Genomic DNA, 13,313 nt, shown 5'->3' with positions numbered 1-13,313 from the left:
GCTGATTGTTTTGAACGGCCAACCTGCAGTTAGCAGCCCAACGAGGAACCACTACGATTTGAGCAGCACCCTCAGAATCTTCTTTTCAAATTATTTCCTTGGGAGCGCAGGGTGCCCCCTAGGCTGTGGCACTGTGCCCCCATTCAGGAGTCTTCCTTTATCTCCTTTCTCAGTACCTACTCTCTGCCCCTGGTCCCTCCAACACTCCTTCCTCCAGTACCCCCCCCCCCTTCCTGGGTCATCCTAACAAGTGCTCTTTCTCAGACAGTGGGAAAGCAGTCTGGCTCCCGAAGTCCACCCCTTGCACCCCAAGGTCCAGATGGCAGCCAACGTGGGTGATCAGCGCAGTGCAGATTGGTTAGTGGAGCTGGTGATGTCCAGAGGAGTGGTGGTGGTGGTGGTGTGTGTGTGTGATTCATCATCTGACCAGAAGGCCTTGGAAGGCACCTGAGGGTGGGCAGGCCTCAGCGAGCTCCCCATGGGGTCCCCTGGGGCCAGCTTCCTCTCGGCCTGGGTGCTCCTAGCAGCTCACCAGGAGCAGATTGGGCTCCTGAGACAGGAAGGCCAGTTGAGGGCCAGATGCCCCTGGGAAAGGCTGGCACCTGCAGTGTGGTGTCAGGCCCAAGTTGGGTTCCCAGGGTGCTGGCTGCCCTTGCTTGGTTTGGTTGTCGCAGCCACTGTGGGGGTGGGGAGCTCTGCACTCAGCAGTCGAGTGTCCTTCGGCAGAAAAGAGCCTGATTGGGAGCTCGGCAAACTGGGGTGACGCCAGGGGGCGCTGGTTGACAGGGTGGTGGTCCTCTGCAGGTCCTCACAGTACAGCATGGTGGCCGGGGCCAGCAGAGAGAATGGAATGGAGGCGCCCATGCACGAGAACCCGGAGTGGGAGAAGGCCCGGCAGGCCTTGGCCAGCATCAGCAAGGCCGGCGCCGCGGGCAGCTCCACCAAGGCCAGCAGCAATGGGCCGGCGGCCAATGCCCAGGTGGGAGGGGACCCGGGCCAGGGGGAGTGGGGGGGATTTCACCAGAGCCAGGCATTCAGCATGCTGGGGAGGAACAAGATTGGGCCTGCTGGGGAGACTTGGTTGCCATTGCCCACCAATCAGCAGACCTCCCTTCCGGGGATGACGAGTGTTGCTGGCCCATCCCTGACTGTCTGCCTTTCCCCCAGTACGTGTCCCAGGCCGAGGCCCTGCAGCAGCAGCAGTACTACCAGTGGTACCAGCAGTACAACTACGCCTACCCCTACAGCTACTACTACCCCGTGGTGAGGGCTGGGGCAGGGCTGGGCGGCGCGAGGAGGGTCCTGACCCTGTGTGCTGACTCTGTGCACTGAGTGGTGCTCTCCTGCACCCCCAGCAGAGCATGTACCAGGGCTACAGCTCAACCTCCCAGTACGGCATGACCAGCTCCTACAGCTCAGCCGCCCCACAGCAGCCGGCCACTCCGCAGCACCAGGGTGCACTCAGCCAGGTAAAGAACGTGGCCCCAAACCCCCATCTGACAGCGAGGGTGCAGAGCATAGAACGGGAGACCAGCCTGGGCCCAGGGGGTGGGGGTGTCCGGTCTCCTTACCCCAGCACTCAGGTACTCACTGGCATGCAGTAGTGCACACACTCACTTATGCATGCTTGTGTGCTCACTTGCTCAACTGTCAACGTCACTGGGAGCCTCTGGGAAGGTCAGACGTGGACTCATGTTCGGCATTGCAGGCTAACAGCTGGCGCTCGGCCTCCCTGCACCTGCGCTTCAGCTGAGCGGGAGAGTGGCGTGTGGGATCCAGAGAGTCTAGTAGCGAGGGGTGGAAGTGTGGGTATCTTGGGGGGACTGTGGGAAGGAGCCACACCCTGCCTGTGGCCCCCGCCCTAAGTGCTGGCTTCCTCGTAGCCCCCTGTGCCCAGCATGGATGAGGGCATGTCCTACCAGGCACCCCCCCAGCAGTTACCAGCCCAGCCCCCTCAGCCATCTAACACCCAGCATGGGGCCCACCTGAGCAGTGGCCCCCAGCCAGGGACAGTGCCAGCCACGCAGCACGGCCAGGCGGGGGCGCCGTCAGGCCAGGCCTATGGACAGCACAGCTACCCGGAGCCCGCCAAGCCCAAGAAGGGCCAGCAGCTGTGGGGCCGCATGAAGCGTAAGTCAGGGGCTTGGTTCAGCACGCCCTGGTGGGGGAAAGACCCTGGGGGCTGCTAGTCCTCTGGTCCCCCAGGGCTCCAACAGAGACCACTCCAGGCCTTGGAGCCCAGCCTTTGGTGGGAGTGAAGCTTCTGCTCTGACTACGGCTGTGCTGCCCCCACAGCTGCTCCCGGGACCGGCGGTCTCAAGTTCAACATTCAGAAGCGGCCCTTTGCTGTGACCAACCAGAACTTCAACGCCAGCTCAGAGGGGCAGCATGGCAGCTTTGGCCCCCAGCCCAGTGCCGAGAAGGCCCCGAGTCACAGGTGACTGCCCGAGGGGAAACACCCACCACCACCCAAAGCCAGGCTTAACAGCGACCTAGATGATGGTTTGAGGGACAGACCCATGGCCCAGCAAGTGAGATACAGTTCTAGGGACACTTTGGGTCTCAGAAATGGGACATTTGTGGCCTCTCCAGCTGCTGTGAGCAGAGCACAGGGTGCCATGTGTGGCAGACTTGCTAGCACACTGAGCCCCCACCTCCCCCATCAGCGGGACTGCCCCCCGGGAAAGCCTGTCAGGGAAGCCGGACGATTGGCCGCAGGACATGAAGGAGTATGTGGAGCGCTGCTTCACAGCCTGCGAGTCGGAGGAGGACAAGGACCGCACCGAGAAGCTGCTGAAGGAAGTGCTGCAGGCGCGCCTGCAGGACGGCTCGGCCTACACCATCGACTGGAGCCGCGAACCGCTGCCTGGGTGCGGAGGGAAGTGGGGGTCATGGGACGGTGCCCTGCCAGCTGGGGGGTGGGCAGGCTTGCTGACAACATCCATTTCTGCTTTCCAGGCTGAACCGGGAGACCGTGGCTGAGAGCCCCAAGAAGAAGCGGTGGGAGGCCCCCGGCAGCCTTCACCCTCCCCGGGGGGCAGGCTCAGCGAGCAGGGGTGGGGGTGCCCAGGCACAGCGGGGGACACCTGGGGCGGGGAGCGCCAGCCGAGCCCGCGGCAGCTTCGCCAAGTTCGGCAACCGCAACGTGTTCATGAAAGACCACCACAGCTCCTCTTCTAGCACTGGGTCCCGCTCCCGCTCCTCTTCCCGCTCCCCCACGCACCACTTCCGCCGGAGGTATGGCTGCAGGCAGCCTGCCCCATCAGGGAGCGGGGAGTGGGGTCACAACCCCACCAGAGGGACCAGGCCTGGAGGGTGGGGGCGAGGTACTGCCCAGGTCTGACCTCCTCCCTCCCACACAGCGACTCCCACTCGGACTCAGACAGCTCCTACTCGGGGAATGAATGCCACCCTGTGGGCCGGAGGAACCAGCCGAAGGGCCGGGGCGGCCGGGGCGCTCATATGGATCGGGGCCGGGGCCGGCCGCCTCGGGGGAAGAGGTGAGCACTCTGGGTGTGAGGGAGGTGGGGCGCTGGGACCCCATGTCCTGGGGAGGAGGGTGCTGTGCCTTCACACAGCTGATGCTCGCTGCCCCCAGGCAAGACCTTGCTAATACCAAGCGGGGCCGCAAGAAGATGGCAGCCCTGGAGTGCGAGGACCCAGAGCGTGAGCTGAAGAAGCAGAAGAGGGCGGCGCGTTTCCAGCATGGCCACGCCCGCCGCCTGCGCCTAGAGCCGCTGGTGCTGCAGATGAGCAATCTAGAGAGCGGCGGTGCCGACCCCGACTGGCAGGAGCTGCAGATCGTTGGCACCTGCCCCGAGATCACCAAGCACTACCTGCGGCTCACCTGTACGCCCGACCCCTCCACCGTGCGCCCAGTCGCCGTGAGTCACCTCGGGCAGACCCACCATGTAGCTTTAGGGAGCATGTGGGCTCAGGGTGTCCTGGGGGCAGGGGGGTGGCTTCAGGGTGGGTTTCACAGTTGTGGCTTAGGGGGGGAGGCTAGCACCCCAAGTCCCCACTGAGCCTCGGCCTGACTGTGGGCAGGTGTTGAAGAAGTCGCTGGCCATGGTCAAGTCGCATTGGAAGGAGAAGCAGGACTATGCATTCGCTTGTGAGCAGATGAAGTCCATCCGCCAGGACCTGACGGTGAGGCAACCGGGCTGGGGGGGACTGCACCTCGTCTTTTCCACCGGCCACCCCAACCCCAGGACCTAACCCTCCCTCTATCCAGGTCCAGGGCGTCCGAACAGAATTCACGGTAGAGGTTTATGAGACGCATGCCCGCATCGCCCTGGAGAAGGTGAGCAGACTGCCCTTCCTGGCCCTGCTCCTCTCCCCGGTCAGCATCTCCCAGCCTTGCCCCTCTCCCCGGAGAGCTCTCCCAGCCCTGTCCCTCTCTGTTTCCTCCCTCCAGGGGGACCATGAGGAGTTCAACCAGTGTCAGACACAGCTCAAGTCTCTGTATGCCGAGAACCTGCCGGGGAATGTGGGCGAATTCACTGCCTACCGGATCCTCTACTACATCTTCACCAAGAACTCGGGTGGTGAGCGGCCAGCCTGGGCACCTGAAGGGTGGGGGTATCCTCCCGCCGCAGCTGCCCTCACTTCCACCCTCCTACACCCGCAGACATAACCACGGAGCTGGCGTACCTGACTCGGGAGCTGAAGGCTGACCCGTGCGTGTCCCACGCCTTGGCGCTGCGGGCGGCCTGGGCTCTGGGCAACTACCACCGCTTCTTTCGGCTCTACTGCCGTGCGCCCTGCATGTCTGGCTACCTGGTGGACAAGTTTGCAGACCGGGAGCGCAAGGCGGCCCTCAAGGCCATGATCAAAACGTATGTGAGGCCGCGTGTGCCCCCGCCGCCCCTCCTCGTCTCCTTCCACTCCACTCTCAGGCCTGTGGGCGGGCGTCTCTGGCCCACCAGCCTCTCCCCCACACCCTTGTGGCTGCTCTCCAAGCTCCCCTGCCAGCCCCACTCTGTTTGTCTGCCCCTCTGTCCACCAGCCTCCCTGCTCCTGGCATCTCAGCCGGGACTTGGTGTCTTCCTCCTGCTGGGGGCTCTTGGCTTCCTCTGAGCTCCCACTGTCACCACCTTCCCTGCCTCTGTCGTTTGCCTCCACACACACGCAGGCATGCACGGAACGGCACTCGTGCTCGGCTGCGCTGGCCCAAGGGAGCAGATCCCCTTCCTCTCTGACTTAGCCATGTGTACTCTGAGAACTGGGGTGTGTGTGGGGGAGGTGCTCACAGGTTGTGTCCCTTGTCAGTCAGGGGGCCAGGTAGCCTGCAAGATCGCTGGGTATGACTGGAGTCCTTTCGGTGGTTAGAGCCAAGAGGGTGCTTGTGGCAGCCCAGGCAGCCGTGCAGGTCAGACAGTGCCCTTGCCCATTGTTGGGCCTCAGCGCCCGTTGGCTCAGACGGAGGGACTTTGACTTTGTGGCTAGCAAGTCCAGGGGCCCTTGAGTGCTAGCCTGGCACCTTGGCCTTTCCGGGGGGCAGGGCTGGGGTAGAGCTGGCCAGGTGGGCCCAGGGAGAAGGCCAGGAGGCACAGTGGGTACCTTGAAGATGACAGTGCCATCTGCCCTGGGAGTGACGAGTGGGGCAGAAGCCACCAGTTAGACGTGTTGCAGGGGCTGCCCATGTCCCCTGCCCTCAGGCCTGGGAGCCCTGTCCTGCAGCTGCCCTCCCCTTGTGAGGGCAGTGTACTGTCACCTGGCCCAGGGAGGGGGGGCCCACTGGGGACTTGTGGTGCTGGCTAGGCCTCCCTGCTGACGGGTCTTTGCGTGGGGCAGGCGTGCGGTCCCTCGGAGCCCCCAGCAAGGCCCCAGGGAGCACTGGGTGTTGTAGTCAGTAGTCTGCTGCAGTGCCGGTGGGTCCCCAGGGTAGCCCTCAGCTGTGCCGGCTCCCAGGCCGTTGTGCCCTGTCCCCTGCACAGGTAAGTGGGGATGAGGGGGGGCACAGCTGGGGATTGGGGCCACCAGGCCCTCCCCAGGGCCCCCCAAGTCCCTGAGGGGGGAGGTTGGCAGAGGTGTGGGGGGGCAGTTTAATTAAATGTTGCCTTGGAGGCCCTCTGGGTGCCTGACCGAAGGGGTGGGGTGTCCACCTTGCCGTGGCGCCCTCCCCACCCACCTTGCCACCTGCCTCACATTCTCTCCTCTTGTCTCCCTAGCTTCCGCCCAGTGCTGCCCGTCTCCTACCTGCAGGCCGAGCTGGCTTTTGAGGGCGAGGCCGCCTGCCGGGCCTTCCTCGAGTCGCTGGGCCTGGCCTACACGGGCGCGGACAACGCCAGCGTCGACTGTCGTCTCAGCCTGGCGCAGCTGCCAGCCTTCTGAGCTCAGCGAGGGTGGGGTGGGGGGTGGGCTGCGGCGGCCAATTGTTGCTGAGCCATGGACTTGGGGTGTAAATTAACTGGGGGGCTGTGTGGGCTCCTGGCTGAGCCACCACCTCCGCCCCGTTTTTCCCACCAGGGAGTCTGTACAGAGATTTTTTTCTACATTTTTATTTTTGCCTCGGGATGGGGGTGGGGGAGGTGGGGTGGCAGGGGCTGTGGGGTCATCCGTGTCCACTTTTCGCCTCCACTAATGCCGTCTCAGTGTTTTTTCTCTCTCTTTCTCGAGCTCCGACTCCGGTTCCTGAGCTGGCCCGACCCACGCTAGGGCGGTCAGCAGAAGGAAGACAGGCCGACAGTCTGCCGTGTGCCGTCCACTGGCGGCGGGCCATCCTGCCCGCCCGAAGCCTCGCCTGCCTCTCATCACAGACTCTTGTTGCCCAGCCCTTTGGGGCTCTCAGTGTGGGGGTTGGGGAGCCGCCTAGAGACTATGCCCTTGGCCCCCACCCCAGAAATGCCGTCGCCACTGCCACCGTCACCAGCTGCGCCCGCCGCCACACGGCACCGAAGACTCCGGAGGCCTCGTGGGAGCTCGCCGGCCGGCCGGCCTCGTCTCAAGTTGTATTAAGTTGTCTTGTGTCCCTCCTCCCTCTGCCCCAATGTTTCTCTGGCCCCCCTTCCTCCCCTCCCCCTGGTTCAGCACAGGTAAAGCCGTTCCCCCCCTCCCCTCCATGGATCACCAGCTCACTCAGCCATCTTCCTTCTCGTTTCTTTTTCTGTGTGTTTATTTAAGTTCTTTTTCTCCCCCTTTTCTTTCCTCCTCCTCCTCTGCCATGTAACTGGATGATGTGCAAGGAGTTCAAACAGCTGGACTGTCAGGCTGCTTTTCCAGATGTTCCTCCTCTTCTGCCTCCCCTCCCCCTCTTCCCTTCCCCTTCCTTCCTTCCTTCGTTCCTTCCTCGGAGCACTGAGCGCCCTGTGGAAGCTTGAGAGACACCACATTAAAAGGAGAGAGCGCGCGTGCACCAACAGTCGTTCTGCCAGCTGTCAGCTCGCCTGGCTTAGCCCTGACGCCCTGCCCTGGCTGCCTTGGGGTGGGGTGGGTAGTCACCTCAGGGGGATCTCTGTAAGGGCCCTGTAGGCCTCACCCGCCCTGCCCATCCGGCAGAGCCAGAGTCTGTCCACGGTCTGGCTGGCCCGCTCCGGCTGCAGGCTGAAGCTCAGCGCCGGGAGGCTGGCCGGGGAGCCTTGGGGCACCTTAGCCAAGGTGAGGTGGGGGCGCAGCCCACCTGGTGGCCGTATCACTCCCAGTCCATCGGCCTCTAGTCTCTGGCACAGCATCTCAGCTGTGTTCTCCAGTGTTGGGAACGGGGGTGCACAGAGCACGTGGGGGCCCAGAAGGACCAGGTCCCTGAACCTCAGTTCTGGGGGTGTGCGTAGCTCCGGGTGGGAGAGGGCCTTGCTCAGAGCCTGGGCAGCGGCTGCCTCCTCTCCAAGGCCAGTCAGGCGCAGCAGGGCCAGCGTTAGGTGCAGGGCCTGTGCGGGCACCAGGAACGACGCACAGGCCGGTGCCGCCTCTTCCAGGAGTGCCTGGGCCTGTGCCACTTGGGCCAGCAGCCCAGGCTCGGTTACCAGTAGGGCCACGAAGTGCGTGGGTCTGGGCTGTCGAGGGCCTGCTGTGCTCCAGGCCCTGGGCCCCCACCCCACCTCCAGGCCTGCTGGGACTCCAGCCTCGTTGTCTGTCTGAGCCGTGGCCCTGGCGGCCTCCGTTAGGGTCGGTTCCCCTCCCATCTCCCAGGTGCCTCGCTGCCCGGTTGTGTCGGATTGCGGAACCGCTAGGGCCTCCGCCGCGCTACATGGCGTGTCCGGCCTGCCGGCGGCGCCCAGATCTGTCATCTCTTGCTCTCCAGACGCTCCGCACCTAGTCTCCAGCCTGTCAGCATCCAGCGCTCCGGGTTCGCTCTGGTCGAGCATTTCCCCGACAGGGGCATTCCCATAAGGGCCTTCAAAGTCTAGCGCGCCCTCGTCGGGGTCTCCCGGGCCGGGTGCCTCCCGGTCCAGCGCCTCCAGGATAGTAGGCCCGCGGCCGTCGGCCAGCCCCGAACCGAAGACGTGGTCCGTGCGCGAGGCGCGGTCCCAGACCAGGCGGCCGCGGAAGCGGAAGTAGCGCACGCGGTGCTGCGGGATGGCCAGGACGCCCGGGCCGAGCGCGGCGAGGGGCGCGTCCCAGCAGAAGGCGCTGAAGGGCTCTTCCCGCACGCCCAGGAAGCGGTCGGCGTAGCCCACGGAGAAGTCGGCCGGGTCGAGGCGCGGGTCCCAGCGGATGCGCTGGATGACGGCGGCGGCCGTGCGCAGCGGCGGCTTCTTGTCCCCCGGTCCGGCCTGGGCCTGAGCTGGGCTCGCGTCACAGGGCTGCTCGGGCGCCGGCGCCCCCGGGTGCGGCTGGCGGCAGCGCGAACCGAAGCGGCAGCGGCCCTCTAGGAAGAAGCGGCAGGCCAGTGCCGCTGCCGGCTTCTCCGGGGACGGCTCCGGCTCCGGCTCGCCGGACGCCGCCATAGCGTCCCGACGGGCCTAGCCAGCTCCAGGAAGCTGCTGTGAGGTTCCGAGCCGGAGCGGAACTGCCCGCCCAGCCCCAAGAAGCCACGCCCTCAGTGGGGTTTTCCGAACTCTGCCCCGCCCCTGGTGACTACACCTCCAATTATCCCAGGGCCGCTCCACCTGCTAGCACTCTGCTCCCCGCTCCCGGTAAACGTTCTCAGGCGCCCCGCCCCGCAGAACTAGGCTACACCTCCAGGAGCCTTGTCGCCTGAAAGCCACGCCCCATCGGGCGAAATGAACCCCCAGCACGCCCTAGATTCTACTCCGCACTTGGAAACGGCACCCCGGGGGGGCAACACCCAAAGGAAACAAGCCCTCGTGGGAACGTCCCCCAGGACGACTCCTCGCCCTGGGGTTGGCACCGTACCCCACTTCCCCCTACTCTGCCCACCCCGAATGCCCAAAGAACTGGGCCCTGGCCCTCCGAACCGCAGATGCCTCCTAGGAAGTGGATTCCGTCCCTCTGTCCAACTCCGCCCTACCGCCGCACCTCTGCCCGTTCCCCCAGCCACGTTTGGAAACCAAACACCGCCCTTGGAGACCACCCCGTTCTTACTTGCTGTAGAGTCTGGCCCCACCCACCCACAAAATCCCCATTTGCCACCAAGTCCCTTCCGACTCAGCGATGTATAAGGTGTACAAGACAAAAGAGTTACTAGAGCAGATAGCAGTGGGGTAGCTGGTGGATCTTGATGTTAGCAGCCCAGCGCCTAACCCGTTGTGCCAGCGGAGCTCCAGGAGCAGGTTTAGCAACTGGCCCGCCCACAATCAGTAGCATTCCCGTGGCCACGCCCCTCCGAGAAATAAAGCCCCTCCCCCTGAGGCGGGTTGTCCTGCTAGTTGAGCCCGGCAGTGTCCAGCACTCACAGCCAAGGAAAACTCCAAACCAAACTCACGGCCACGGCGCCAATGCTAACTCACGTGGCTTTCCGAGACTTAACTATTTACGGGAATCGAAGGCCCAGGCTGCCTCCGGAGGAGCGGCTGGTGACGGTTCTGAACTGCGGGCCTTGCAGATCGCATCCCAGGTGTACACCACCAGGGCCCACTGTCTTAAAGTAGGTTGTAACTCATAGCAACCCTATTGGACAGAAGTAGACCTGCCCCTGTGGCTTTCCAAAGCTGTCGATCTTTACAGTAACAGACAGCCATATAGAGGCTGGTGGGTTCGAATTGCTGGCCTCGTTTAACAGTTAAAGCAAAACCCACTACATAACCAGGGCCTGCCTCAGTCCACGCTATTAACATGCGTTTCCACGCCCCTAAGCTACTTTATTTACAGGTGCGGCTCCACCTTAAGGCCGGCATTATTTACATATTGCCCTAACTCCTATATTACATTATTTACATGTACTGCTTCACCCCTCAAAAAAAACAACAACCCCATAAAACCCCAAAACCTCACTATGGAGGCAGTTCCACAGCACCCTATAGGACAGATAAAACCCTTGTGGGTTTCCGAGACTGTAACTCCGGGGGGACAGAAAGCCTCATCTTTCTCCTGCCAGTTCCTGGTGGTTTTGAACTACTGACCTGCAAGTGAGCCGCGCAAAGCATAACCCACATGCCTCCGGGGCTCCCAACATGATTTACATGTGCAGCCCCAGCCGCTGCTCCCGCTCAGGTTTCTGAGGCTTACTGGTATAAATCTTTAGGCTAGCGGATAGCCTCATCTTTCTCCAGACCCCGCCCCCAGGCTGCATTGTTTACGTGACCCTGCCCTTAGGCTGCCTTATTTACATACGTGGCCACACCCCTGGCTATATTATTTACAGGAGTGGCCCCACGCCTAAACCACGTGTTGTACATGCTCAGTCCTGCTTCTGTTAGGTGCTATCGGGTTGGTTCCTGCCCACACTATGCACAACAGAACAAAATACCGCACAGTCCTGCCCCATCCTCCCATGGTTCCTGTGTTTAAGCCCGTTGAGCTAGCCACTGTGTCAATCCATCTTGCTGAGAGAGCCTTCCTCTCCTTCGCTGCCCCTTCACCTTACCAAGCACGAAATCCTTTCCCAGAGACTGGTGTCTCCGGACAAGTCCAAAGTATGGAAGAGAAGTCTTGCCATCCTGGCCTCTGAGGAGCAGTCTGGCCGTACTTCTTCCCAGACAGGTTGGTTTGTCCTTTTGGTCATCCGGGGTACTTTGAATATTGTTCACCAGCCCTGAACACATCGATTCTTCAGTCTTCCTTATTCAATACCCCACTTTTACATGCACAGGTGACTGGAAATAGCATGGTTAGCATCAGGCGAACCTTACTCCTGAAAGTAACACCCCCTGGCTTTTCCAGACTCGGAAAAGGTCTAGTGCAGCACATTGAGCCCGTGCAACGCGTCCTTGGACCTCTTGACTGCTTCCTTCACGAGCACCGATTGAGCAAGACACACTCCTTGGCAAATTCAAAACATTTTTTGTTGTTGCGTTTTTCCTGATGTTCCCTGGGGATGCCTTTGTGAGGATTTTGATCTCATTGACGAGGAGTTTTCTGTCATCCATACTGAATGAAGGCTGAAATCCTTGGTCTTCCTCAGGCCCCGCCCCCTAGGCTACGTAATTTGCATGTGAGGCTCCGCCTGCGGCCGACTGAACCTGGCTGCGCCCTCCACTGGCGCCTTGGCCAACTAGAGGACCTGGGACCTGGTCGCCGCGGCACACCTCGCCCCTTGAGGCTCTGGAGCTGCTCCTCTGTGTCGGGTGCACCTGAGATGTGTGGCCCCGGCCAGCCAGCTACCGGGTGGAGCGCGAGGCCCTGGGCCTCCCTTGGCAAATATTTGATGAATGAGCCTGTTTGCTCAGTCAGAACCTGGTCCCGGCCTCCATGGCGATCACAATCCCGTGACACACCTGGCTCCAACTAGCTGAAGTTCTTATGGACCAGGACCCTGCTACCCCTCCCCCAGGACCCCTGTATCTCATCATCTCTCCCCTAGGGCCCTATCACCCCACTCCCTGTATCTGATCCCCTCTCCCTCTTCTCCATCCCCCCTACCCCAGAACGCAGTCACCTATCCTGAGAGCTTGCAACCCCTCCCCCGTGTCTCATCCTCCCCTTCCTCCAAGTCTCCTCCCTCTGAGTCTCCCACCATCACCCTTCTTTTATCTGCATAACCCTACCTGGGACCCCCGAAACCAACCCCCCACCCCCATGTCCCTCATCCTCCCCAGCCTCCAGCACATCTGCTCCGAGCAGACCACAACACGCGAGGGGGGGGGGGGCAGCCTCCCATCGCCCCTCCCCTTGGGCCCTCTCCCCACGCGCTCGCTTATCAGACAGAGCTGGGACCCCGAAGGGCGTTTATGTGTAGAGAGGTAGGTGGCAGCGGGGCCAGGAGGGAGCTACAGGCCGATGACGTCGTCGTCGAGCTCCAGGTCAGCGAGGGCGCTGCAGCCGGCTCTCGGGTGCTGTCCCCCGGAGCTGGGGTCCAGGCCCGGCTTCGGCTTCGGGGCGGCCTCCCCAGGGCGAGCCGCGTCCATAACGCCCAGCACGGCGTCCAGCATGGAGGGGCCCAGATCCAGGTGGAAGGTCAGCAGAGGGTCGGCGGGCGCACGGAGTGGGGGCGCTGGGGGCTGTGGGGCGGTGGGCGGCGGGGTGCTGCGCGGGGGCCCCCCCGCGGTAGGCAGGCGGGGCTCAGGGGGCGGCCCGCCGCCGTGGCGGCTCAGGAACGAGGTGTCCCCAAAGGCGTCGCCGCCGCGCCCCACGTGCAGCGTGTGTCTGAAGTCGCCGAGCGGCGCAGAGATGGACAGCGCGCCGCGCTCTGGCCGCTTCTTGGGCTGCGGGGGCCCCAGCTGCTTCAGGACCGGCATCTGTGGGGGACAGGCAGGGGTCAGCACAGCCCGGGCGCTGCATCTCCGATATCCTGTGTCTCAGCCCAGCGCCCCTCCAAAACCCCAAACCAGACTCACTGCCAGCGAGTCAATACTGACTCACAGACAGGGTAGAACTGCCCCTGTGGATTTTGGAGATGTACAGGGGAGAATACTGAAAGAACAGGCGCTACTACAAGGACAAACGGATCTGCCTTGGAAGGAGTATAGCCAGAGTGCTCCTTAGAGGCAAGGTCCTACGTTAGTTGGACGCATGACCAGGAGAGACCAGTCCCTGAAGAAGGGCATCTGCTTGGTAAAGTGGAGGGGCAGTGAAAAAGAGGCAGCCCTCACGGAGCTGGGTGGACACAGTGGCTGCAGCAATGGCTCAGGCATGGGGACGATTGTGAGGATGGAACAGGACCCCGCAGTAGTTCCTTCTGTGTGCATGGGGTTGCTACGGGTTGGAGACACCTCGATAGCACCCCAAACCAATACAGGGAGCAGGCAGCTTCCTCGGTTTCCCTGCAAGTGGCTGGTGGGTTGGACCGCTGACTTCGTGGTGAGCAGTCCCAC

The 13,313-nt window shown here is 62.8% G+C and overlaps 3 protein-coding genes across 9 annotated transcripts in view; 1 reads left to right on the top strand and 2 right to left on the bottom strand.

Moving 5' to 3' along the window:
- Window positions 1–6,537, top strand: part of LENG8 (leukocyte receptor cluster member 8) — a 9,566-nt gene extending 3,029 nt beyond the window's left edge. For 2 of the 7 annotated variants that reach the window (XM_045292439.1, XM_045292440.1), the window contains exons 2-15: window positions 265–357; window positions 805–979; window positions 1,168–1,263; window positions 1,356–1,469; window positions 1,884–2,130; window positions 2,296–2,437; window positions 2,667–2,870; window positions 2,959–3,237; window positions 3,363–3,500; window positions 3,599–3,884; window positions 4,048–4,149; window positions 4,235–4,303; window positions 4,418–4,547; window positions 4,631–6,267. In XM_045292439.1, coding sequence (XP_045148374.1) covers window positions 320–357; window positions 805–979; window positions 1,168–1,263; window positions 1,356–1,469; window positions 1,884–2,130; window positions 2,296–2,437; window positions 2,667–2,870; window positions 2,959–3,237; window positions 3,363–3,500; window positions 3,599–3,884; window positions 4,048–4,149; window positions 4,235–4,303; window positions 4,418–4,547; window positions 4,631–5,079 — 2,469 coding nt within the window. In that variant the 5' untranslated portion in view covers window positions 265–319 and the 3' untranslated portion in view covers window positions 5,080–6,267. Of the gene's footprint in view, window positions 1–264; window positions 358–804; window positions 980–1,167; window positions 1,264–1,355; window positions 1,470–1,883; window positions 2,131–2,295; window positions 2,438–2,666; window positions 2,871–2,958; window positions 3,238–3,362; window positions 3,501–3,598; window positions 3,885–4,047; window positions 4,150–4,234; window positions 4,304–4,417; window positions 4,548–4,630 lie in introns of all 7 variants that reach the window. The other 5 variants (XM_004715640.2, XM_045292444.1, XM_045292441.1 and 2 more) reach the window with 5 other exon arrangements.
- A 523-nt stretch (window positions 6,538–7,060) lies between these two features.
- On the bottom strand, window positions 7,061–8,888 carry LENG9 (leukocyte receptor cluster member 9). The gene has a single exon (XM_004715688.2). The coding sequence runs from the start codon at window positions 8,886–8,888 to the stop codon at window positions 7,440–7,442; it is 1,449 nt and encodes a 482-aa protein (XP_004715745.1). The 3' UTR covers window positions 7,061–7,439.
- Window positions 8,889–12,269: 3,381 nt separating this feature from the next.
- CDC42EP5 (CDC42 effector protein 5) lies at window positions 12,270–12,737 on the bottom strand. Its single transcript, XM_004715641.1, has one exon. It carries the CDS (start codon window positions 12,735–12,737, stop codon window positions 12,270–12,272), a length of 468 nt encoding a protein of 155 aa, XP_004715698.1.
- Between the last annotated feature and the right edge of the window lie 576 nt (window positions 12,738–13,313).

The sequence above is a fragment of the Echinops telfairi genome, unplaced genomic scaffold, assembly GCF_000313985.2.
Source record: "Echinops telfairi isolate 266 unplaced genomic scaffold, ASM31398v2 ScPeMD7_655;HRSCAF=1070, whole genome shotgun sequence".
NCBI lineage: Eukaryota > Metazoa > Chordata > Mammalia > Afrosoricida > Tenrecidae > Echinops > Echinops telfairi.
This window is presented reverse-complemented; position numbering and strand designations above follow the sequence as displayed.

Excerpts from the sequence above, each read along its gene's own strand:
- LENG9 (XM_004715688.2), bottom strand. The coding sequence starts at position 8,888 with ATGGCGGCGTCCGGCGAGCCGGAGCCGGAGCCGTCCCCGGAGAAGCCG.
- CDC42EP5 (XM_004715641.1), bottom strand. The coding sequence starts at position 12,737 with ATGCCGGTCCTGAAGCAGCTGGGGCCCCCGCAGCCCAAGAAGCGGCCA.